General features: G+C 43.8%; 1 protein-coding gene across 2 annotated transcripts in view; it reads right to left on the bottom strand.

The window, feature by feature from the left end:
- The window catches only part of RFT1 (RFT1 glycolipid translocator homolog), a 38,774-nt gene extending 21,915 nt beyond the window's left edge, over nt 1-16,859 (bottom strand). Inside the window, exons 1-7 of one of the 2 annotated variants that reach the window (XM_032772905.2) lie at nt 16,594-16,859; nt 12,000-12,085; nt 9,970-10,086; nt 7,297-7,486; nt 6,910-7,011; nt 5,157-5,291; nt 1,340-1,418 (exon numbers count right to left, since the gene is read on the bottom strand). In XM_032772905.2, coding sequence (XP_032628796.1) covers nt 1,340-1,418; nt 5,157-5,291; nt 6,910-7,011; nt 7,297-7,486; nt 9,970-10,086; nt 12,000-12,085; nt 16,594-16,656 — 772 coding nt within the window. In that variant the 5' untranslated portion in view covers nt 16,657-16,859. The remainder of the gene's footprint in view (nt 1-1,339; nt 1,419-5,156; nt 5,292-6,909; nt 7,012-7,296; nt 7,487-9,969; nt 10,087-11,999; nt 12,086-16,593) is intronic. The other variant, XM_032772904.2, reaches the window with a different exon arrangement.
- Between the last annotated feature and the right edge of the window lie 6,613 nt (nt 16,860-23,472).

Genomic DNA, 23,472 nt, shown 5'->3' on the forward strand with positions numbered 1-23,472 from the left:
CGGCTTCTGTGACTTTTTGTTTATTGCCTGCGACTTTTACTAAAAATATCCATGACAAAAATTGTAGCCTTAAGTACAATGCCTTGCTGTAGTAGCTCCCACCTGAGCCATTCAACCATCCAGCAGACAAGCTACACCCTGAGTGTCTGTGCATAACTGTAGTCTGCCAGCTACACCCTGGCTCTTACCAGCCTTGGTTATACTGCAGGGTGACTCCAACACATCCCCAGTCCCAGATCTTCCCCCAGAAATGATTGTCCTGCATTGCCCCACCCTCTCCTGGACAGTACAAATATATTTAATCTATTATTCCTTTAAAGGAATAATGTGCCGTCTTATTACATTAAATAGTTACCCAGGCCCTCCAACTTAAACACACTGGAGTAGATTAAACAGTAAAACAATTGTATTAACTACAAAGAAGTAATGAGGCATAAAAGTCAGAAATGGTTACAAGAAGATAAAATACTTACTTGCTTCTACTTAAGAAACTAACCTAGTTGCAAAGCAAAACTTTCTAACCACACGCTTCCAACAAGATTACTGACCAAACCCTTGAGGTCAGGACCACCATTACCACCACACCTCTCACCCTCCAGAGTCCAACGGCTGTTTTCTTTTGCCTTTTTAGGTGTGGTGCTAGAGACAGACAGGGAGAGAGAGGAAAGTGTCTTGGAGCATCTGCCCCTTCTTTTATAGTCTTGTTCCTCCTTTGAGACGAATAACTCCATGCTTTTTTGCTAAGATGCAGATTTTTATCCTTACTCCCTTCCTCACCAAAGAACGGTCACTAAGCAGGTAATGGCTCATCAGACTTGTTGACACCCGACTGAGGCATCAGCTTCCCTTTGTCTCTGAGGAACTGGTTTAGCCACTCCCCAAACTTATTTGGGAAACATACTTCAGTCACGATTTCAGCTTCTGTTCATAACTTCACATATAATGTTGCTATATGCATTTTAACATAATACTGATTAGCAAATTATGCATTTTAAATAATACCTCATAAGGCATACCTTGCACAAACATTATCACAATAGTGTAGGGTATAGATAGGGATGTATACAGTCACACTTACCCTTACAAATTTCATGCAGTCAAAAATGTTCTGCCCAGCTCTACTGGAAAAGCACAGAAAATAAGGCTGGGCCACCAATATGCTGATAACGCCTTTCCTATTGTGGGTGTCAGTATCACAACCACACTACTATTAGTCTTTTGTGATTCTTTTCAACCAAAATGTTATCTGTGGTTTCTTGCTATTGAATTGACAGCCAAACAAGCAATACCAAGGTCCTTCCAACCATGGACAGGCATGAAGAGGGCACATAGTACTCACCTTCTGTCAGCATCTGTTTCAAGAAAGATTGTTTAAAGAAGCTCCATGTCAACTTAGCCTCTTTCCAGTCAACTACTGTCTGCAAGAAAGAAATACGTACTGTGTTTTAATCACTGGAGTTGATTTTGAGAATTAGAATTGCAAGATAGTATGTGAATACATTGCTCTTATCATCAAGGCCAACTCCATCTACTCTTCCCCCCTGTACTAACCAGGAAAACCGTCTCTATTATCTAATGACGAACATAAAATATTCTTGAATACAAGCACAGACTTAACACTACAAGGTGACAGACTAAGATCAATCTCCACTGCATCGCACCCTACAGTAACAAAAAAGAACAAGAATAGCTGAAAGTTTCTACCAGAAAGCATTGCGCAGCACAGGATGGGACCAGGGAGAAGTATATTGCAGCTGATTCCTTGATATGCAGTAAGCACATATGCAGACGAGACACGAAAGATCGATTCCCGATACATCAAACACTACCTGCCGATCCAGCAGATAGTATAGACGTAACCTTAGTCTGCTAAGCTTCTACAATGAGGCCAGCTGAAACATTAGGAAGGGTCAGCTTTCTTTCTGCCTCAGGCTCAGTTATTGAGTGTTGTTCTTGAACTGTATGCCAAACCTAAGTAGACTGAGTAAAGTCTGGGGTGGACAAACTTTCTGGTCTCAGGAACACATCTGGAAATAGAAATTGTATGGCGGGCCATGAATGTTCACAGAATTGGAGTTGCGGTGTGGGAGGAGTAAGAGATCTGGTTGGGGGTGCGGGCTCCGAGGTGGGGCCAGAAATGAGGACTTCAGAGTGAGGGAGGGGGCTCCAGGCTGGGGCAGGGAGTGGGGTGCAGGGCAGTGAGGGCTCCAGCTGGGGGTATGGGCTCTGGGATGAGGCTGAGGATGAGGAGTTTGGGTATAGGAGGGTGCTCTGGGCTGAGACCAAGGAGTTCGGGGGGGAGTAGGAAATCAGTGCTGGGGCAGGTATGCAGGCTCCGGTTGGGGATGAGGGGTATGGGGTGCAGGAGGGAATTCCAGGGTGGGATCGAGGGGTTTGGAGGGTGGGAGGGGGATCAGGGCTCGGACAGGGGGTTGGGGCATGGGAAGAGGTTCAGGGGTGCAGGCTCCAGGCAGCATTACCTCAAGTGGCTCCTGGAAGCAGCGGCACTTCCTTTCTCCAGCTCCTACAGGGAGGCACAGACAGCTGGCTCTGCACTTTGCCCCGTCCGCAGGCACCGCTCCTGCAGCTCCCATTGGAGCACCGGAGGGGGGCCACGCCGCAGCTTCTGGGAGCCACATAGAGCAACCCCTGACCCTGCTCCCAGCTGAAGTGCCAGAGCGGGGCAAGCCTCAGACCCCCTCCCCAGCAGGAGCTCGAGGGCCAGCTTAAGACAGCTGGTAGACCAAATCCGGCCCTTGGGCTGTAGTTTGTCCACCCCTGGAGTAAGTTGTCCTCAATAAAGTTCTACCCTGGATACAACTAGGAAAGGCTGAAAGAAGAAAGAACACGGTGCTGCTGCAAGAGCATTAATAAGCATGGAGAAAGCGATCAGATGATCATGCTTCCCATATTTAAGAGAAGGAGCAAATAAGGTCTACATCTAATTGGAACTGCATGCAAGTGCTACAATTCCTAGGAAGCAAACTATTAATATTTAAATACCTCTTTAGTTAAGAAGGGGGTGCCCAGTGCAGTAATTGTGAACAATGAAAGGTTTAATATATTGAGATTTGTGGCCAAATCATCACTGATTAACTAAATCACAGCCAAAGGGCAAGTTGGAGCAAAGATTCCCACTCTGAGTCTTGTGCTGACAGAGCAGACAAACCCTGCTTTGGTTCCCTTTTGTTTAACTGTGAATGCATTTGTTAAAATAGTGGTTTATTTAATTATTGAGATGAGTAACACTATTTCTGTTAATGCTCTAGATTATAGAGATACAATGGGTGAAGTAATATCTTTTACTGGACCAACTTCTATTGATAAATGAGCCAAGCTTTTGAGCTTACATGGAGCTCTTCTTCAGCCCACAGCTGAACAGAAGTTGGTCCAATAAAATATATTACCTCATCCACCTTGTCTCTCTAATATCCTGGGACCAACACAGCTACAGTAACACTGTGAACAGCATTCTATATTGTTTGCAAGCACTTTTAATTAGTAATAACAGATTTAGCTGTGCCTTAGAGCTCATCAGGTGAAGCAGCATGAAATGGTTTGTAATAATCATGACTGAAATGAAAAATTTAGTTAATGTCTATAGCTTATACTACTGCTCAGATATACTGTCAGTACCATTTTAAGCTAAAAGTTAATGAGTGTTATTTTGCATTCCATTGACTTCTTGAATACATATACAGGGCTTAAAGCAAACAAGGCTTTCTACAATATTTCTCACAGGATATCCACAAAGTGCAGTCAGCAAAAGGTCACTACCTCACCCTTTTGCATAAAACTGGATGCCAAAGCCCCGCAAACCACTGCAACTTACTCTGGCAGCTGTAGACTTTTTCCTCCTTCTCTTCCTTTCTCCTGCTTAGTGCCTGCCAAGTTGGCTCATCTGCTTCAGACTCAGCTGCTGCTTTTATGCAAGGCAGTGCTGCCACCACCACTTGGAATATAAGCACCTGCAGCCTCACTGGGGAGACAGGAGCACAAACCATCTGCTGAGTCCACCTCTAAATTGTTGCAATTTTTCTGACAGCAGGAAGATAGAAGCAGGCATCTGTGCATGCAGGTCTCATACTCGCTGTGGCTAGTAATGGACAGCATCATCACTTTGGACAGCAGTGGGAGGGGAGGGGAAGAGACTCGGCAGCTGGTGCTACTTCTGCCTCCCTGCTGAGGCTGCAGCTGCTCACGTGCACCAAAGAACAGCAGTACCACCTCACATAAAAATGGCCACTGAACCTGCAGCAGGTAAGCCAGCTTGGCAGGCAGGTGGACACCAAGCAGCGACAGGAAGAGAATGTGGAAGAAGTCCACAGAGCCAGAGTAAATTGCAGCAGTTCGGGAGTGGACTCAGCAGCCAGTTTTATGAGAGGCAAGATGGCCACCATTCGAAATTGCTGCTCCAACATGACACTGCCACATGCTACAAGCCACACTGAGCCCCAGACGAGTGCGCACAGGTGCCCACTTCTACCTCCCTGCTGTTGGAAAAATTCAGGTATTGGGATAATTTTTCCCAGTCCATTAAATCATGATTTTCCTCAGAGCCCTATCTATGAAGAGAATGGAACATGTTTTGCTGAATAGGGATTCTGTATATTTCAGAATTCAGTATTTTTCCAAAAACATTGAGTAGAAAACTCCCTGGCACAACAGTTAGATTATCATTCCTTTAGGAGATAAACTAACCTGCTTGGAATTCAATCACTAATGCTCATTCTATTCATTATTACATGCAGCTACATTCTTAAAGGTCTATGCAAAAACACTAGAAAATATATTTCAGTGAAACAATCCTGCATCGAAGAAATTAGCTAGTTAATAACTGATTTCATTTCTCACTTCAATAAAAAGAGTGCTTGAGAAGCTTGGGGGAACCTGAGTGTTGACCAAAGTGAGGTGGTGGTCATGTTTTAAATAGTAATAAAAGCTTTATTAATACAAAGAGAACCATTACAAGAATAATCTACTCAACCTGTTTGTTCTTGCTCAACTGCATCCTCTGCAAGGAGGCTACATCCTGCAAACTCACATTTAAGATGGGTTTTACTCAAATTGTTTCTCCTTATTCAGCAAAACCAACTCTGAAATTCCCTCATTCATGAAAGACAACAATATTAAAAACTTCAAGCTCTGCAATTTACCTGGTCTTCAATCAAGTTGGGTAACAGATCTGTCATTCTAGAAACTGGAAAAGATTTCTTCGTTGCTTCAGGAGAACCCAAAAACTTCATGAAATACATTACATAGCACAGCACCAGAATACTGGTGTATAAAAGCTGAAAGAAAAGATATGAAACATAATATAAACTACAGATTTAAAAGTACATACTAGGATTCAGCTAAATAATAATTGGATACCTCACAATTATTCTGAAATGTCAAATAGTAGACTGAGTGAAGGAATAGTTTACAAACAAATGTTCTAAACCAAAATTACTACTATCACTAGTCACCCTAACACACAAAAATCCCGTAACTTTTTTTTTTTTTAAATCAGCACATTTTAACATTACTGGCCCCGATCTGTGTCACTCCACCCTAAAATTGCCTATGTTTGCACTGCAATAAAAGATTTGTAGTATGGCTGCAGCTGGCCCAGGTCAATTGATTCAGGCTCACAGGGCTCAGGCTGAAGGGCTAAAAAGTGCAGTGTAGATGTCTGGAGCCAAAGCTCTGAGACAACACAAATCTTTCACTGTACTGTTTTCCTCTTGTGTTGACCGATTCATTTGTCCTAGTTAGTAGACAGCCAATTATAAAGCTTTAATTAATTCATAGACTATTTTATTGTATTGATCTGTGCTACAAGGAATTACATATGGAGAAGAGGTTTATAAATGATTCAAAACAGTTGAAATTTGCAGCCAAATAATAGTAATCTCTGTAAAAGAGGGACCTAAATGGAAGGGTTGATAGCAACTACAGTGACAGACTGCATTAATATTATATAACGCCACAGGTATGCACTACATTTTGCAGAAAAATTAAAGGCAGGGTATTTGCAATCTAAAGGCCTGATCTTACAAATTCTTACTGTGAAGTAGAGTTTTGCAGGATTAGACACTGAACTGGAAAGGGTTACAAAGATAAAAATACGTAATTGATGAAGTTTGTTATGCCCTAAAGTAAGGGTTCACGCATGTATTTAACAGAGGAACAGCTATCTCTCAAATCCTGATTCAGTCCATAGATTATTTCACCATCCATACATTATAAATCAGTCTGATGAAGTCTTGGCGGCAGGTCTGTTATGTTCCTACAGTGCCTAGCACAAAAGGGATCAGGCCTTTAAGCGCTACCACACCACAGAAAAATAACATAAGTATTTAGTTTGCACAAAGGCTCTCTTAGTTTGGAATAAAAACTCAAATCTTAAATGCCAGTTATCAAGTTGTTACATATAAACACTGATCTATTTGGTCATTTATCATTGAAATTCTTTGCTAAAGAACTCAAGATCTTATTTCTCATACACAAAGTCATCTGCAATAAGGGGGGAAAAAATCAGAACATATTTGTTGAACTGGTACACACATTGTCATCTCCTGCTGCAAACAGTAGGAATCCAAAGTAACAAATTCAAAGATTAAGCCTACCATTCATTAACATGTATAAATGAATTAGAAATAAGAAGCAAATAATAAGTGTCCATATTTGGAGAATGTGCATGCATACATAAAACATGGTGCGTGTTTCTGTTAGCACTAAACTGTATCAGTCAAAATGCTAAATGTGCAGTGGACGTAGATATATAAGAATAGTATTCTGTACAACATTGCAGAAGCATCTTCCTCTTACTTTCAGGATTAGTTAATTGGTTAAATCCAAGAGGCAGCAGCAAACAGAAGTTTGGTGAGTCACAAACATACAGTAGAGAACACAGAGAAAACTTACCTGGGCCAAAGAAAAAATGTAAAGTCCCCATTGTGGATACAGCACTACTAAAATAACTGTCAAAATGCATTTGGAGATTATTGAAAGACTTTCAGCAATTACCTAAGTTTAAAAAAAAAACAAAAAACACAGATTCACTGCCAACTGCAACAGTCAGAAGACCTGAAGTGTACACAAACTGCATATTCACTTATTATATATGTACATTTAAATACATGTGTTAAATATTAGGTATCAGACTTTCATGACCAAAGGCATCTCATCACACTAGCCTTTAACTTCATTCAGAGTTATGTGGTTAAATACCCCAGTCATCTTTGACTAACTCAATCAAGACTTTCTCCATCATTATCCAGTATATGCAAGTATCGTGCTCATTTTACTAACCTTAAGCCTTATAAACAAATGTGCTTGTGCCAAAACCCAGAATGGTTCTCCTAGAAGTTCAACCACTGCAGAAAGACCAAATGCAACTACTCCAATCTTATAGTAGGGAATTGAGTTAGGATCAGGAACTTCAAGTAACTGTAGCCAGATCCAGCCCAGGAACAGTGACCAACACACCCCCAACGGAACTCTTTAAATAAATACATAAATAAATAAAGTCAAATAAATTGTTTTTCTGAGTTATAGAGGTGCTTATCTAAATGGAAAAACACAAATTAAATTAAGTGATCACATATTGCAAGCAAAAGAGGAGGGAAACATGCAGTTTTCACTTTGCTATATACAATTAAAATATTTGAATTGATACTACAGGATACAAGTATTCATATTTCATTTCTTTGTAGTGATTATATTTACATAAATATGTTAAACGTTCTAATGGAAAAAGTTCTAACCACTACCACCCACTTTTTAACTGCTCCCCTAAAAAAAATAAACTCACCATACCACAATCCTGCCCATTGTTGCTGTGGTTTTAAAAAGATCTCTAACAAACTCCCTTGACTTCTTTTTATAGGCCTACTCCAAAGCAGGGCACATGAAGTACACTAAGGAACTGTCGGTGCATGTCAGTAAGGTTCACATGATACTTTTCAGAGTAGCAGCCATGTTAGTCTGTATCCGCAAAAAGAACAAGAGTCCTTGTGGCACCTTAGAGACTAACAAATTTATTTGAGCATAAGCTTTCATGGGGTTACAGCCCACTTCTTCGGATCCATAGAATGGAACATATAGTGAGGAGATATATATACATCAGGAGTTGGCAACCTTTCAGAAGTGCTGTGCCGAGTCTTCATTTATTCACTCTGATTTAAGGTTTTGCATGCCAGTAATATTTTTTAACGTTTTTAGAAGGTCTCTTTCTATAAGTCTATAATATACAACTAAATTATTGTTGTATGTAAAGTTAATAAGGTTTCAAAATGTTTAAGAAGCTTCATTTAAAATTAAATTAAAATGCAGAGCCCCCAGGACTGGTAGCCAGGATCCGGGCAGTGCGAGTGCCTCCTAAAATCAGCTCGTGTGCTGCCTTCGGCACACGTGCCATAGGTTGCCTACCCCTGATATACATACAGAGAACATGAAAAGATGGGAGTTGCCCAACCAACTCTATGAGGCTAATTAATTAAGAGGAACTGTTGTCAGCAGGAGAAAAAAACTTTTGTAGTGATAATCAAGATAGCTCATTTAAGACAGTTTGACAAGAAGCTGTGAGGATACTTAACATGGGGGAAATAGCAGCATCACTTGCTGAACACAATGCCATCAACAGCCTCGGGAACAATTCTGACATGATAATCAAAAAGGCTGACAAAGAAGGTGCTGTCATCATCATGAATAAGTTGGAATATGAACAAGAGGCCGCTAGGTAGCTCTCAAACACCACATTCTACACAGGTCATTATCCTCTGATCCCAACTTCCACTTTTTCATGTTCTCTGTATGTATACGTATCTCTCTCCTCACTATATGTTCCATTCTGTGCGTCCGATGAAGTGGGCTGTAGCCCACAAAAGCTTATGCTCAAATAAATTTGTTAGTCTCTAAGGTGCCAGAAGTACTCCTGTTCTTTTCATGGATACTTTGTTCACAGCAGGCTAGTAATGGGCTAGATTTGCACCCCAGCTTGCCATGAACTAAATGTTTGCATAGACAAACCTGAAGAATCTAAGTAATAAGAAAATAACACACACTATATTTTGGCTGCTAGGCATTTTGGCTAGGCGCCTAGTTTTGCTTCTTCCACATTTGAAAACATAAGCAAACCTCTGATCTTATCTAAATGTGGCAGTTTTGTGAGTGAGGGGAGGACAAAGTGTTTCTCTGATTTCTCACTCTCCTATTCGCATTTCCCCTCCAAGGTCCTGTACTGGGCCAACTATTACTTCTAAGAAAAAGCTGTACTCTGCTTCCTCCAGTACTTAATTAGCCTCTAAAGTAACCAAAGATTGCTGAGCCCTCAGGGACCAACCACAATGCTTTCGCAGTGCTCCAAACCCCAAAGATATTTGGGATCAAGCTCTAGATCCAAACTTGGACCCTCCACATAAATTAAAACCTTCATTTTCAGTTTCACTTCTCCCCATGGGGAGAAGATAAGCAAACATACACAACAGATGCTAGTGACAAAGCTTAAGGCGCTACCAGAAGGCATTCAGGTACTATGGTGATGAATGCTGTATAAGAACCTCTAAGGAATTTAGTTCTAATACTTTTGAAGTACATGTTCCTAAATAATCAAATTTTCCCTAGTGTGCATCTTGACTATAGAATTTACTTCCCCAGTATAGCTCCAAAAGAGGCCAAGTCCATGGGTGCTAAGAGCACAGTATAAACAATAATACTTAACTCAACTCATATACAGCACTTTTCATCAGTAGATCTCAAAACACTTTTAAAGAGGGAAGTAAGTATCATTAATCCCATTTAATCTAATGCCTTGAGTCTTTGTCTTGAGGCTGCAACCGAGGAGATCATAATATGCTACATCCTGGAATAGTAGTCTGGTTAGGTAAATACATATTTTCATCTTTATATGTGCTCAGACATCTGACAATGAATGCTTTTATAAACATAGACTGGAATAAATAAGAATCTCAAAAGGACACTTACGTTAGCCACAAAAGATTAATAGTTTTGGTCCAATTTCGCTTTGTGCTGCCACTCAAACAAGCCCTACGGAATGCCTCTCTGGCTAAGAAAACAATTGTAGAATAAAGCAGTGTTAGCCTAAAGAACGGGAATAAAAAGAAATTGATTCATTTGAGGGCATGTCTTCATGTACAGCACTACAATGGCTAAACTGACGTTTAATAACTAATCTGACAAAGCTACTTTACCTATAAACATAGTTTAAATACCATAGAGCAAAAACTTATTTCTAATAGATGATCTTATAATAAAAATTGTGCATAACAGAGGGTTGACCAACTTGCTCCCAATAGGGGAAGATGTGGTGTCACGATATATGGTTTAATACAAATATTGGCAAATTGTATTTTTTTTCCCCCCTCATGTGCTACATTGTTAACATACAGTTCTGAAGGGCAGGAAAGGAATAAGATTACAGCAGTGTTTTTCAAATTGATGCTCCAATCTTTACCAGATAAGATTTAAGTAAGTCCCAGGGAAGTTGGGAGGAAAGGGAATACTCTACCCAATTTGCTTAAGATTTGCCAAAGCCAACACGAGGTACCTGTATGTTCAATATTGAATATTAAGAACCTACTAGACAGTTACTCATTTATAACTTCAAAACTGAACATTATAAAGCTACTCTTATCACAAGATTACAGGCACACCATTGTACAGTTCAAAATTCAGACAGTAATGTTTCTAATGCCACTGGAAACAGCTCTAAACATTTCACTTAGTCATCCTGCTAGTCCATGAGGCAGAAAGTGAAGTGGATTGATACACATCTCTACCCCGATACAACGCAGTCCTCAGGATAAAAAAATCTCTCCGCGTTATAGGTGAGACCGTGTTATAGGTGAGACCACGTTATATCAAACTTGCTTTGCCCTCCCGTTCCTTGTTCCCTGACTGCCCCCTCCAGAGACCCCTGTCCCTAATCACGCCCAGCACCCCACCCCCTACCCAACCCCCGTCTCCTGACTGCTCCAATCCCTATCCACCTCCCACTTTCCCCAGACAGGGACTCATCAGCAGTGGGAAGCGGAGCAGCCCAGCCCCAGCCCACTCCACTCCGCCACCTCCCAGCTGCGGCGCTTTGCTTCCTGCTGCCGGTGAGTGCGGGGAGGTTGGGGAAAGGGTGCCCTCCCCACACACTCACTGGCAGCGGAGCAACGCAGCCCCAGCTTGCTCCACTTTCCTCGCCCTGGCCCCAGCCATGTCGCTGGGGAGCGGCTGGGGAAAGGTCCTGCACTCACCTGTTCAGCGGGAAGTGAAGCGCAACGGCTGGGAGCTGGCGGAGTGGAGCTGTCTGGGGCTGGGCTGCCCTGCCTCCCACCGCCGGTGAGTGTGGGGGGGATCCCTTCCCCTAAGCCCCCTCCCCTGAGCGACACGGCTGGGGCTGGGGCCGGGGTGAGGGAAGCAGAGCAGACTACTCCCGGCTCCCCGCTAATCCCTTGGGGCACTCTGGGACTGCGCTGCCCCCAAAAGTGCCCTCCCACAGCTCCTGCCCCCCAGACCCTGGGGGAGGGGGGGCCCCTGACCGCCCTGGAGACCCCCTTATTGAACCCCTCAGCCCTGGCCTGGCACGGCACCCTTAACATGCTGCTCAGAGCAGCGTGTCAGAGCTTTACCACCTTGTATGCAAACCTGCCTTATATTAGGTCGCGTTACATCGGGGTAGAAGTGTACTTTCCTTGCTTGGATTTAGAGAAATCCAACAAGCAAACACCACAAAATACCAAGAAGTACTTTGTTAGATTTTATTTTTTTTTCTGAAGTGTTACTAGCCACCATGGGTAAAATTTGTTTTTAAACACAAGGCATATAATCTTACTTCAAGCCTTTAAAGTGTACTGACATCAGCATCTTCATTATGCTATCATGCATCCCCTTTTTAAAAATTTTGCATTAGGGAAAGCCCAAGTACTTCATTTGTATTTAGACAATGAAAAGTGTGACAAACTTCTATATTGGAATCATTCACCATCAATTCTATTCTTCATTACCTTACATTCACAAGGCCAATCATTTCTTTTGATACATAGCGGAGAGTAAATGCATTTAAGCCAAAAGTAATCACCCGAAACAATATCTGTAAAGAAAACACACAGAATAAGTTGCACTAATTACTTTCAAATATGGGCCAATATCAATCTTAACAAGGGACCAGATCCTGTGCAGGGCTAAGCAACTTCTGAAAGGTGCTGAATTCTTTCAGCTGCTACTGAAGTTGATGATCATACGTGCTCTGCTCACATGAGGTGTCCAGTATCTCACAGGATTAAGCCCATTGACAATAATTTTTATTATTTGCTATCTAAATCAGTGGTTCTCAACCAGGGTATGACACGTCAATCATCTACATCATTGTTTCTCAACATAGAGGTTACGACTCCCAGTGCGATCACGGGATGGATTTAGGGGTATCACAAGTGCACGGCCAGTGTTAGAGGGTGGCAAGCAGGGCAACTGCACAGGGCCCTACGCCACAGGAGGTCTTGCAAAGCTAAATTATATGCGTCAGCACTGGGTGGCGGGGCTTGGGCCTCAGACTGCTGAAAGGCACACAGTAGTCTGCGAAGATTGAGAACCACCCAGACAGCATTAATTTAATCTAGAAATAATATACATTGGAAACAACTCACGTGCTAAATGCATTGTTGCTCTGGAAAGGAAAAATTACTTATAGGGAAGAACTACATGGAGGTGCAATGTCATGCATCTGACGAAGTGGGTATTCACCCATGAAAGTTTATGCTCCAATACGTCTGTTAGTCTATAACAGGGGTCTCAAACACGTGGCCCAAGGGGCTTGTGGGCATGTGACCCGCCAAGCTCCCCGCGCCCCTGCCTACCCACAGGACTGCCCCCTGTGGTGTTGCGAGCCCCGCGCTGCTGTCTGAAGCAGCTGGCAGCACGCCCCTTCGGGCCGGGGCGGGGGGGGAGACAGGACTCCTGCATTGCCTCCTCCCAGGCACGGCCCCCGCAGCTTCCATTGGCTGGGAACAGGGAACTGCGGCCAATGGGAGCTTCGTGGGAAGTATAGAGGAGCGGTAAGAGCAGTGCACACACAGAACTCTGAGCCCCCCCACTCCTCCATGGGCTGCAGGAACAGGGTTCCACCTGCTTCCTGGAACGGAGCAGCGCGGGGCCGGGGGCCAGGGCAGGCAGGCAGGGAGCCTGCCCTTATCCCAGTGCGCGCCACTGCCACCCTGGAACCGCTCTAGGTAAGTGGCACCAAGCTGGAGCCCGCACCCTGCATCCCAATGCCTAGTCAATGAATCTCCTCTTTGTCTGATCTAACCTACCGAGGCTATGACTACACTACAAAGTTCAAAGCGCTGTCATGGGTGACAGTGCACCTGGTAATCCACCTCAATGAGGGAATTAGCTCCAAGCACAGGCAGCCGAGCCTGTCTACACTAGCGCTTTAAAGCGCTCAAACGTGCTGCGCTTGGAGGGGGGGGATTTTTCACACCCTTGAACCAGCAAGTTAGAGCGCTTTAACTTGCCAGTATAAATAATCCCCAAGATTTAATTCGGTGAAACATTTTACATACATCCCCTCAGAAACCAAGAATCCCTTATCACTGTATCTGAATGCATAAAGTCTCCAAGTCAAGTTGTCTTATTTGCTGCTGGGATTCCCTGAATTCTTCATTCTAATTTTTTCTTCTCATTTTTAGAGCAGATGTTTATTCCGTTGGACCATCTGACTTCCATGCTGACTGAATTTCTGGCCTATTGTCAAAACTTTGTTTTGAGTCAATTCACCAATGGTGTAAATATTGGTGGTCAGACCAATAGTCCGCCTCATCTAGTATCCTGTCTTGTGACAGTGGCCAATGCCAGGTGCTTCTAAGGGAATGATCAGACCAGGCAATGATTCATTGAACCATCCCATTGTCCACTCCCAGCATGCGGCAGTCAAAGAACATTTTAGGGACATGCAGAGCATGGGCCTGCATCCCTGATTATCTTGGCTAATAGCCAATTTACTTATCCTGAGGGACTGATTTAATTCTTTGTTCAACCCATTCATCGTTTTTCCTTGCAAAATATAATGAACACACATCTACACCCCAACATACCTTTACAACCACAAGAATTCTAAAATCATGAATTATACACCCTCAAGTCAAGAAATTTTAATAAATAAATTATATTTTTGTGTGCCTCTTTGTTCCTGAGCCTGTAGGGTGTAGTAAGGCCAGTTTCAATGCCTTGAGCTTAAACACCTGAATGGATCTTAGTCTACCCTCATACTCCCAAACATTTAATATACCTAAGGCCATACGTACACTTTAAGTTTGGATTAACTCAGGTTAGTAACCGTAGTGACTCTATGGTGACATATGTCACTTGTGTGCATGCCTCCTGGACTCCTTGCCTCAGCAGTCAAGAGTACTCACCAGAAGCACTTGTACAGATTCAGAGTGAGGTGCACCATGAATAGATATCCCACTGTATTTTGGGAAGCTTTGGTTTGGCAGTGTATGCTGGGTACCAAACAGGTCAGACAGGAGTGGTTGTGGCCATGGGATCTGACTTCTTATAACTCATGTGATTAATCATCCACTAATTTTATAAGTATCCCATACATAAATGTATACATAGTGTTTACACCTTTTTTTCTAAACCCGCTAACCTGCCTGGCCCTCCTCACTATCTGCCATCTCACACAAAATCATGGAGCTTGCATGGCTCTGCACTATTGTCATGCGCATTTGCACCCAAAGGTGCATGCTCCTTTACTTTGCAGATTAGCAAACATACATGTGGGGTGTGACATTATACTCTACATTGTTTATGAAAATATGCTTATAATATTATATTACACAAATGTTGCTCTACTGGTGGTTCTTGCCACAAAAGCTCCTCTAATCCAATGACACTGTAGCTAGGTCAAGACTCACCAGCGCATCACCTCCTGCTGGTTGTCTCGGGAACTTAGCTCTCCAGGGTACAGAGAACTTTATACTGGCCAGTGTACCGAGTGCCTCCTACTAGCTAGTGTCTCGCCTGCCACAGGCACCCATGTCCCTGCTGGACCCCAGTGCCGTTTACCTTCGGGTGCTGCCTCCACAATAACCCCTTATTCTGGGTTTCCCTTCCAGGGGGAACCCCCAACCCTCTAAACCCACCTTGCCTCAGGGGCTACTGCCAGTCATCATCTAGCACCTGCTCACTGGGGCAGACTGCAGTCTGCCATGATCACTCATCATTGGCAAGGGGTTAGGACCTGCTGCCTTTGCCTATCGCCAGGCTGCCCCTCTGCAGCCCAAGTACCTTTACATAGGTCTTCATCAAGGCCTGAAGTCTGGGGGTTTAACAGGCTGGAATTCTCCAGATTCCCTTGCCCTTCCTCAGCATTGCTCCACTTCAATACCTTGCTCCCCTTCCCACTCACCCCAGGGCTAGAGTGAGACTTCTCCAGCTTCTGGCCTACAGCCCTCTTATCAGGACAGCTAGGCCCTAATTGAGCTGGCCACAGCTGTGTACCATCCAGAAACATATGTAAGGAAAAGGTTATTTTCATGTTTTGTCAGCAAAGGAGTTAAGACTGTCATATCTTTAGCTCGTACCCAATTCATCTCACTTTCTGTTAGCATAATAGCTAATAACTGTTGTTCAGAACACCACAAGGCTAACACGTATGGCCCTTTGCAGCTCTCAGGAACTTCTAATGGTAAGAATTCACTAAAGCCATCTGATGTAGCTAATTCCTACAGACAGTCTCACTTACCAATGGTGTGAGAAACTGCTGTCTGTAGGAATTAGCTTCATTGCATTGCAGTGTTACAGGCAGCACATCCCTATAGTCTGCAGTTTCATACATGCGTGTGTGATAATGCTTTCTGTAGGACCGTGCTACCTGCAGCAGTGACAGGTCCTACTTTGCTAAAAAAAGGTATTTCAAGCAGTCTCACATGTAAAACCAACTTGGTAGCTTTCTTTAACAGCGTAACGAGCCTACAAGTGGTAGATGCGGTATATCTTGCCTTTGGTAAGGCTTTTGATACCGTCTCCCATGACCTTCTCATAAACAAACTATGGAAAGGAAACCTAGATAGACATAACGATAAATAAGATGGGCATAACAAGTGGATTCTCCGGGGATCAGTTCTGGATATGTTTCTATTCAAAATCTTAATGACTGAGATAATAGCATAGCTTATAAAGTTTGTGAAAATTTAAGGTCCTTAGAAAACACGACCTATGAGAGAAGACTGAAACATGATAACAGTTCTCAAGCATGTACAAATAAAGTAGCATCTTTTTACAAGAGCTGTTTCTTACAATCTACACATATCACTAACTGCTACAGATAGCACATTCCCACATGTAGCAATTTCACATACATTATAGTGCAAGAACCTACTACCTGCAGGCATTTGCTACAGCAGGTAGCAGTTTAATACAATAGCAGTTTCTTACAATCTGCCCTCATCAGTAAGTGCTACCAGTAGCACACTCCTACGCGGAGCGGTATCCTACACTCGGAGGAGTTCGCTCTTACACCGAAGAGAAGATTCCCTCCTTCCGCGTCTGCCTGCTCGGGGGGGGGGGGGGCCGCCCAGCAGAGGAGCAGGGGGGTACCTGCAGCAGGGCGCTGGAGGAGGCCAGCCGGGTGGTCTCGCTCAGCACGTCCCGGGATCCCATGGCTCGCGCCCCCGACGCGCCAGGGGAAGACGTGCTATCGCCGCACGCCGGCGGGACTCAGCACCCAGACCCCCGGCTGCCGCGCGTGGGAGCCACTCTCAGCCTCCGCTCCGGCTCCATCCCGCTCCCAGACCGCAGTCGATCTCGGACGCCAGAGCATCGGGAAGTCAGTGGCGCTGCCGCATTGTCGCGCATCAATCTCGTCAGCAGGGGCGGAGCGTGGGACTCTGGCCGAGCGGCCGCTTCCTCAGGGCGGGAGAGCGCAGCGCCTCGCCCTCGGTAAGGCGAGGCGAAGCATTGAGCCGCTTTCCGTTCTAGCCCAAACCCCGACAAGGAGACGTACCTCCTCTCCACCCACACCCTTACAGGGGACGGGCAGACAAGCTCCCTCCCTAACCGTGAGAAGGGGCAAGGGGAGCCACACAACTGCCCCCCCCCCCCGCATTAGGCGGGAGAATGGGGCAGCCCTTACACACAACTCCCCATGACCCTTGTAGGGAACAAGTGAAAATACCTTCCAACACACGTCCTAACTCTCAAAGGCAGGGGCAGCTTTAGGTATTTTGCTGCCCCAAGCACGGCAGGCAGGGGAACAGCGACCCTCCGCAAGCATGCCGCCAAAGGCAACCTGTCTGCTGCCCTCGCTGCCATGGGTAGAGCACCCCCCATAGCTTGCCACCCCAGGCACGCGCTTGGCGTGCTGGTGCCTGGAGCCACCCCTGCTGAAAGAGAGGTGCCAACTCACACCCAGCTCTTGCCTGAGCTCTTAGGGGGAAAGGAAAACATCTATATAGGTCCCCCAACCCCTATGGAGACAAGGCAAACACCACGAGCACTCCTCCAGTCCTAATAGACCAGGAGAGATCCTTCACAGGCACACAGCTCCCCCAAACTCTACCTTCATGGGACAAGGAAAGACAGCTCCCCAAACACCAACTCTTAAAGGCAGCATGGAGACACCTTTCACGCACACTCCTCTCCCTTTGGGTAGATTAGAGATGTACTTTGATTCTGTCCTTGTGAAGTGAAGAATCTGGCTGTTTGATGAGACACATTCTCACTGATAACTATTTCTAACGTTTCCTCATGCAGCTGTTAAGAGGTGCACCTGGCAACTATCCAAGAGCTCAGACCCACCAATGTATCACTCAGGCTGATCTCAAAACGGCTGGTTTCCAGTGTAGAGTTTTGAGTCACTTTCACTCAGACGCTTAGTTTTTAGATACCCACAATGTCAAAATAGATAACTTTTGTGTACTTCACTAAAGCAACAAACAGCCATGGATATAACTCAACACCTGCTAAGACCCAAATGTGGAATGCAATGTGACGGAAAGATCCAAAAAATGAGGAACACACAAATCATTCATGCGGGAAAATTAATTATTTGGAGTGCATTCCTTTAGTGAAAATAGCTCTTTGTGTTTATTTGTGATGTAAATTATTTTCAACAACAAAACTGAAGATACAGAAATTTGTATGGAACATAGGGAACTTTGAGAGTAAAATGAATCATGTTCCTCAAAATGATGGACATTTGAGGTGTATATGGCCACGAGCAAATCAAAACTGTTTGTGACTCTCCTGTTTCTTTAAAGCTGCTGAAGAGATGTTATTTGCAGTAAATTATATGAAATTACTTCTGTTAAGATGACACCAAAGATGATAGAGTTAACCTTTGGGGTGGTTTTCTTTTGGGTTCCTAGCATAAAATACACTTCCTATATTGCCATCTGTGTCTACATTTTTAAAGTACCTATGTGCATAATTTCTAGGCTTTATGTTAATATTACCTCTCATTCTAACTGCTCTGAGCAGACTCATTCCTATTAAATTATTTTATTGACACCCATCATTGTAGTATCTGAGTGCTTTGGTTATTTTCTACAAGAATATCTTTACATGAAGAGTTGGGTTTTGCTGTGTGATAAAAACGTGGCAAGACCAGACTCTGGCTCATTGTTATCACTGCAGTAAGGATGTACTGACTATGCTCCCTTTGCAGTGCCAGTATTCCAATAGCATATTCCTGTCACATTAACTGGATTGTGTCCAACCGTACATTGGCACATCACTATGCTGTGCTCTAACATTGCACAGGAGCAGCAGCAAAATGGTTAACAGTATTTAGGACTCTATTTCAAACAGATACACATGTATAGCCCCTAAGCCTATGAAAGGTTTGTGGAGTGAAAAGCAGTCCACACCAATTACTAAGCTTAACTAGTTTAAAGCTTTAATAAGAAAATTTTATGCCATATTCAAGCATAAAGCATAAGTGAAACAGCACAAGATAGAATATCAATCAGTAACCAAGTCCTGGGGTGCAAGTAGGCTGTTTCTGTCTTCATCAGGTCCATGCTGGTCTGATCTGGTGGGTGTCCTGCATTGCTGTACCCTCCCTTTTATAAACACACATCCTTTATACCTTGTCTCATAATATGCAAGCACAAATTATTAAAACTACCTTATCTATAATCATTCTGTTCCAAATATAATTTCATACATACATCATAATAGCTCTAATACATTTTTACTTAGCTTGCTAAAACTCTAATTGATACCTCCTTATCTATCCTTTGTAACCATTGCTACCCTCCTCCTTACTCATTCTAGTTGTCATTTCATTACTTTCATGTGTTCCATTGTCTTTTGCAACAATTGTCTTATTCTTACTTATTTGCTTCTTTTGGCCTTGGAATTGCTGGTTGGTTAGTCCTGTCCAGGCAGAGTCCATACTCCCTAATCTGTTTTATTAGGGAGAGCTACGCCTGGCTAGTAAATCACACATTTGTCTGGTTTTACTTTACTATCTACACAGACCAAGAATCAACTGTAGATAAGACAGTTTTCTGGTTTTTTACAACATTTGAAGTTGTTTTAGCAGAGTTTTGAGAGCTATGTCAACACGACACACAGAAAGCAGAAAAATCCCTTTTATATTTTCTTTTAACACTATTAAATATATAATATCTAATTCTCTATCATTATTTAATATACATTTATCTAACAGTTCATTATATATTTATTTACAGACTAGTTGCATCTATGCTGTGTTAACTTTATGGATTATGGAGGGACAATCACATATGTCACATGTATCGGTACTCAAATATATTTAAATAAGCAATATTTCCCCAGCTTTTTAATCAGTTATTTACATATTCCAATCCTCCCCACAAGTGTAATTGTGCCAAATGTCATGAGCATAAGATACTTCAAATCCTTCATAGAATAAAGGATCATCTGTATACATGTTCTGCCTCCACACTCTGCTTTCTTCATGTTTTTTCTTACTGGCTTGAGCTCATGTATCTGTTCCCTACAAAAGACAGAATAATTGGCAAGTCAGTTTGGTAAGAGCATGCTGACCCTTTAAGGGCAGGTGCCATCCAGCATTCCTGTTTTGGGCCTTAGTCTTTTGAGCATGGGCATTCTGGGAACACAGCAGAATATGAAAGCTGAGTAGCTGTAGGTAAACAGGGTAGTTCTGATGTCTGACTCTGGAAATAATTTTTACTGAGTTTTAAGTTGTTGTGCTAGTTAAGGACTGTGTGCATCTCTGCAGCTGAGAGAAAAAAGAATTATTCAAACTCTAATTGAGAAGACTTTGAAGAACCCCTATAGACTTGGTCAGGTACATTGTAAGACTTCCTATGAAGATTATTAATAGGTAACAATGATTGTAGCTTGAAAGGGAGCTAGCAAACACAGGAGTTTGAGAGGGGGAGAAGGAGATCCCCCTGCTGAACGAACAAGCTTCAAGTACTCATCTTGGGATGAGTGAGTTTGATTGGCTGTTTGTGTTTTTCTTTCTCTTTCAGATTATTTCAGTTACAGAATCAGTTGGGATTGTGTGTCTGGGGACCATTTGAGCTTTTGTTCCCTGAATCGTCCTTAATCATCTTTGATCAGCCTGAATCAGCCTTGTGATCACCCTCCCCCTGTGTGATTAATGAGAGGGTAGGGCTGACCTAGGAGAGAAAGCCTTAAATGCCAATAGCTAAGCGACCAAGGGGAGCTAGCAAATGGGAGTTTGGAGGGAGTTTGTGAGAGGGAGATTTAATATAATCGCTATTGTTAGAAAGGGCCTCATCATCAGTGCCAACACTGCTCCTGTTTCCTCCACCTGCGCCTGTATCCAGACAGACAACCAAACCATGGATGCCTTGTCATAACTAGATAGGTAAGGTAAGGGTTAAGTTTCTTTTACCTGGAAAGGGTAACCAAACACCTGACCAGAGGACCAATCAGAGAACTGGATTGTTTAAAGTCAGGGGCGGGAATTTGTATACCAGGGGTCTTTGTTGTTTGCTCAGCTGTGAGTAAACAAGGTTTCCTCCTAACTCCATCTTATCTTAAAGTTTCTTCTAAACATCTGTAAGTACCCAGGGAACGCAAAGTAATTCGGCTATGATGATCTTTGTGGTGTATTTACCTGTATGTTGATTTGTTGGACTGGTTTAATTGGGCTATCTTTAAATCAGACTGTTTTTTCATATCTTCTTATAAGCAAGAGCCTGTATTGAGTTTCTTAATGCAAGATTATTGTTTTATATTTTCTTTCTATTTTTATATAAACTTTTTCTTTTAAAACGTGTGGAAGTTTCTTTTCCTAGGGAGGCAAAGGGAAGGGAAAAGCCAGGCTGTGAGCTATTTTCCTATTGCTTTCAGGGAAGGAGCAGGCTACGGGGCAAGAGACAAAGAATCATCTCTGTTCTCTTGTGGTTGAAGTTTTTTTCCTGTTACTGCTACGAGAGCAGACACGGGGGAAGGCAAAGCCAAGCTGGTGGCATTTTGCATCTCAATTGTCCTGAGGGTAGAGAACGCTTATCGCTTGGGAAGTAGAGAAACCGGTTTCTGTGCAAGGCGGGGAAGGAGGGGAGAAGGGATTTTTTCCCCTGCTTTTAGCATCCAAGGGATTTGGAATCTGGAGGTCCCACCCAGGGAGGGTTGGGGACACCAGAGAGAGGAAAGGGGGAGGTCAGGCCCCCTAAAGTAAATTACCTACCTGACCTGGTGGCAGCCCAAATACCCAAGCTGGTAGTGAGCTTGGGGGAGTTTCAGGTAAGCCCCCAGACTTTTGGACGCAAAAGTCCAGGTTTGGGACAGGACCAGGCTGTGGACGCTAAAGTTCAGGTCTGGGACTGGGAGGCTAGATTACCACATGCCTCTACCCAGATCCTGATGTGGATTTTCAGAGACTGTGGTCTGCATTTCCCACTCACAGAAAGCTGGGCTGCGGGGACCATCCACTGTGAAAGGTGCCTGCTGGTGGAATCTCTCAGGAAGCAGGTGAGAGAGCTACAGGAGGAGGTGGCTAGGTTAAGAAGCATCCATGCCCATGAGGAATTCCTCCAGAGTATTCATATGGAGACATCCAAGGCTGAGGAAGCTATCCAGCTACAGAGGACTGTTGTCATGCCACTGCAGGGAGTAGGATATGGCTCTCTCATAGGGAGGAATCTGGCTGCTGATTACTTCTGGCAGCAGGCAGTGCTCCATCCCAACTAACAACCCGCCCACCATGGTGATGGAAAACCAGTATGCTGCCCTGGCAACAAGCGATGAGAAATCACCCTCCAGAGGTAGAGGAGGAGAAGCCATGTAGCCCCAAGGCTGGGAGAATAGCAGACACTACTCCCAGGAAGAAATGTAGGGTAGTGGTTGTTCATGACTCTCTTCTGAGGGGGGTTGGAGGCACTTGTCTGTCACCTGACATGGCATCAAGGGAGATATGCTACCTGCCAGGGGTCCATATCTGAGACATTACGGAGGGATTGCTGAGGATAATCCAGCCTTCTCACTACTACCCCATACTACTCATCCATGTGGGCACTGATGATACTGCAAAGTATGATCCTCAGCAGATCAGAAGTGACTACAGGGCTCTGAGAGTAAGGGTGAAGGAGTTGGACATGCAGGTGATGTTCTCTTCGATACTTCTGGTCAAGGGTAGGGGCCCAGGCAGAGACAGATGCATCCTGAAGGTGAATGCCTGGCTGCAAGGATGGTGTCGCCAGGAGGGTTTTGTCTTCCTTGACCATGGGATGCTGTTCCAGGAAGAAGAACTGCTAGGCAGAGATGAGGTCCACCTATCGAGGAAGGGGAAGAGCATACTTGGATACAGACTGGCTAACCCAGTGAGGAGGGCTTTAAACTAGGTTCGAAGGGGGCAGGTGACCAAAGCCCACAGGTAAGTCAAAAACATGGAGACCTGGGACAAGGGTCAGAATTTGGGTGGAGCATGGGTTATTATAGCAGGGATAAAGGAGAGACAAGACCTAATTGGGGAGGGGAAGTAAATAAATCCATATCTTAGATGTCTGTACAATAATGTGAGAAGTATGAGGAATAAGGAGAAAGAATTTGAAATGCTAGTAAATAAACACAACTATGACATAATTGGCATCACAGAGACTTGGTGGGATAATACACATGACTAGAATATTGATACAGAAGGGTACAGCTTTCTCAGGAAGAACAGGCAGGGGAAAAAAGGGAGGAGGTGTTGCCTTATATATTAAAATGTATACACTTGGACTGAGGTAGAGATGGAAATAGGAGACAGACTTGTTGAAAGTCTCTGAGTAAGGATAAAAGAGGTTAAAAAACAAGTGTGATGTCATGGTAGGGGTCTATTACAGACCACCTAACCAGGAAGAAGACGTGAATGAGGCTTTTTTAAATAACAAAATCAACCAAAGCCCAGGACTTGGTGGTGATGGGGGACTTCAGCTACTCATACATCTGTTGGGAAAATAACACAGCAAGGCACAGATTATCCAACAAGTTCTTGGAATGTATTGGGGACAA

Source organism: Chelonoidis abingdonii, chromosome 16 (assembly GCF_003597395.2).
Source record: "Chelonoidis abingdonii isolate Lonesome George chromosome 16, CheloAbing_2.0, whole genome shotgun sequence".
In the NCBI taxonomy this organism is placed as follows: domain Eukaryota; kingdom Metazoa; phylum Chordata; order Testudines; family Testudinidae; genus Chelonoidis; species Chelonoidis abingdonii.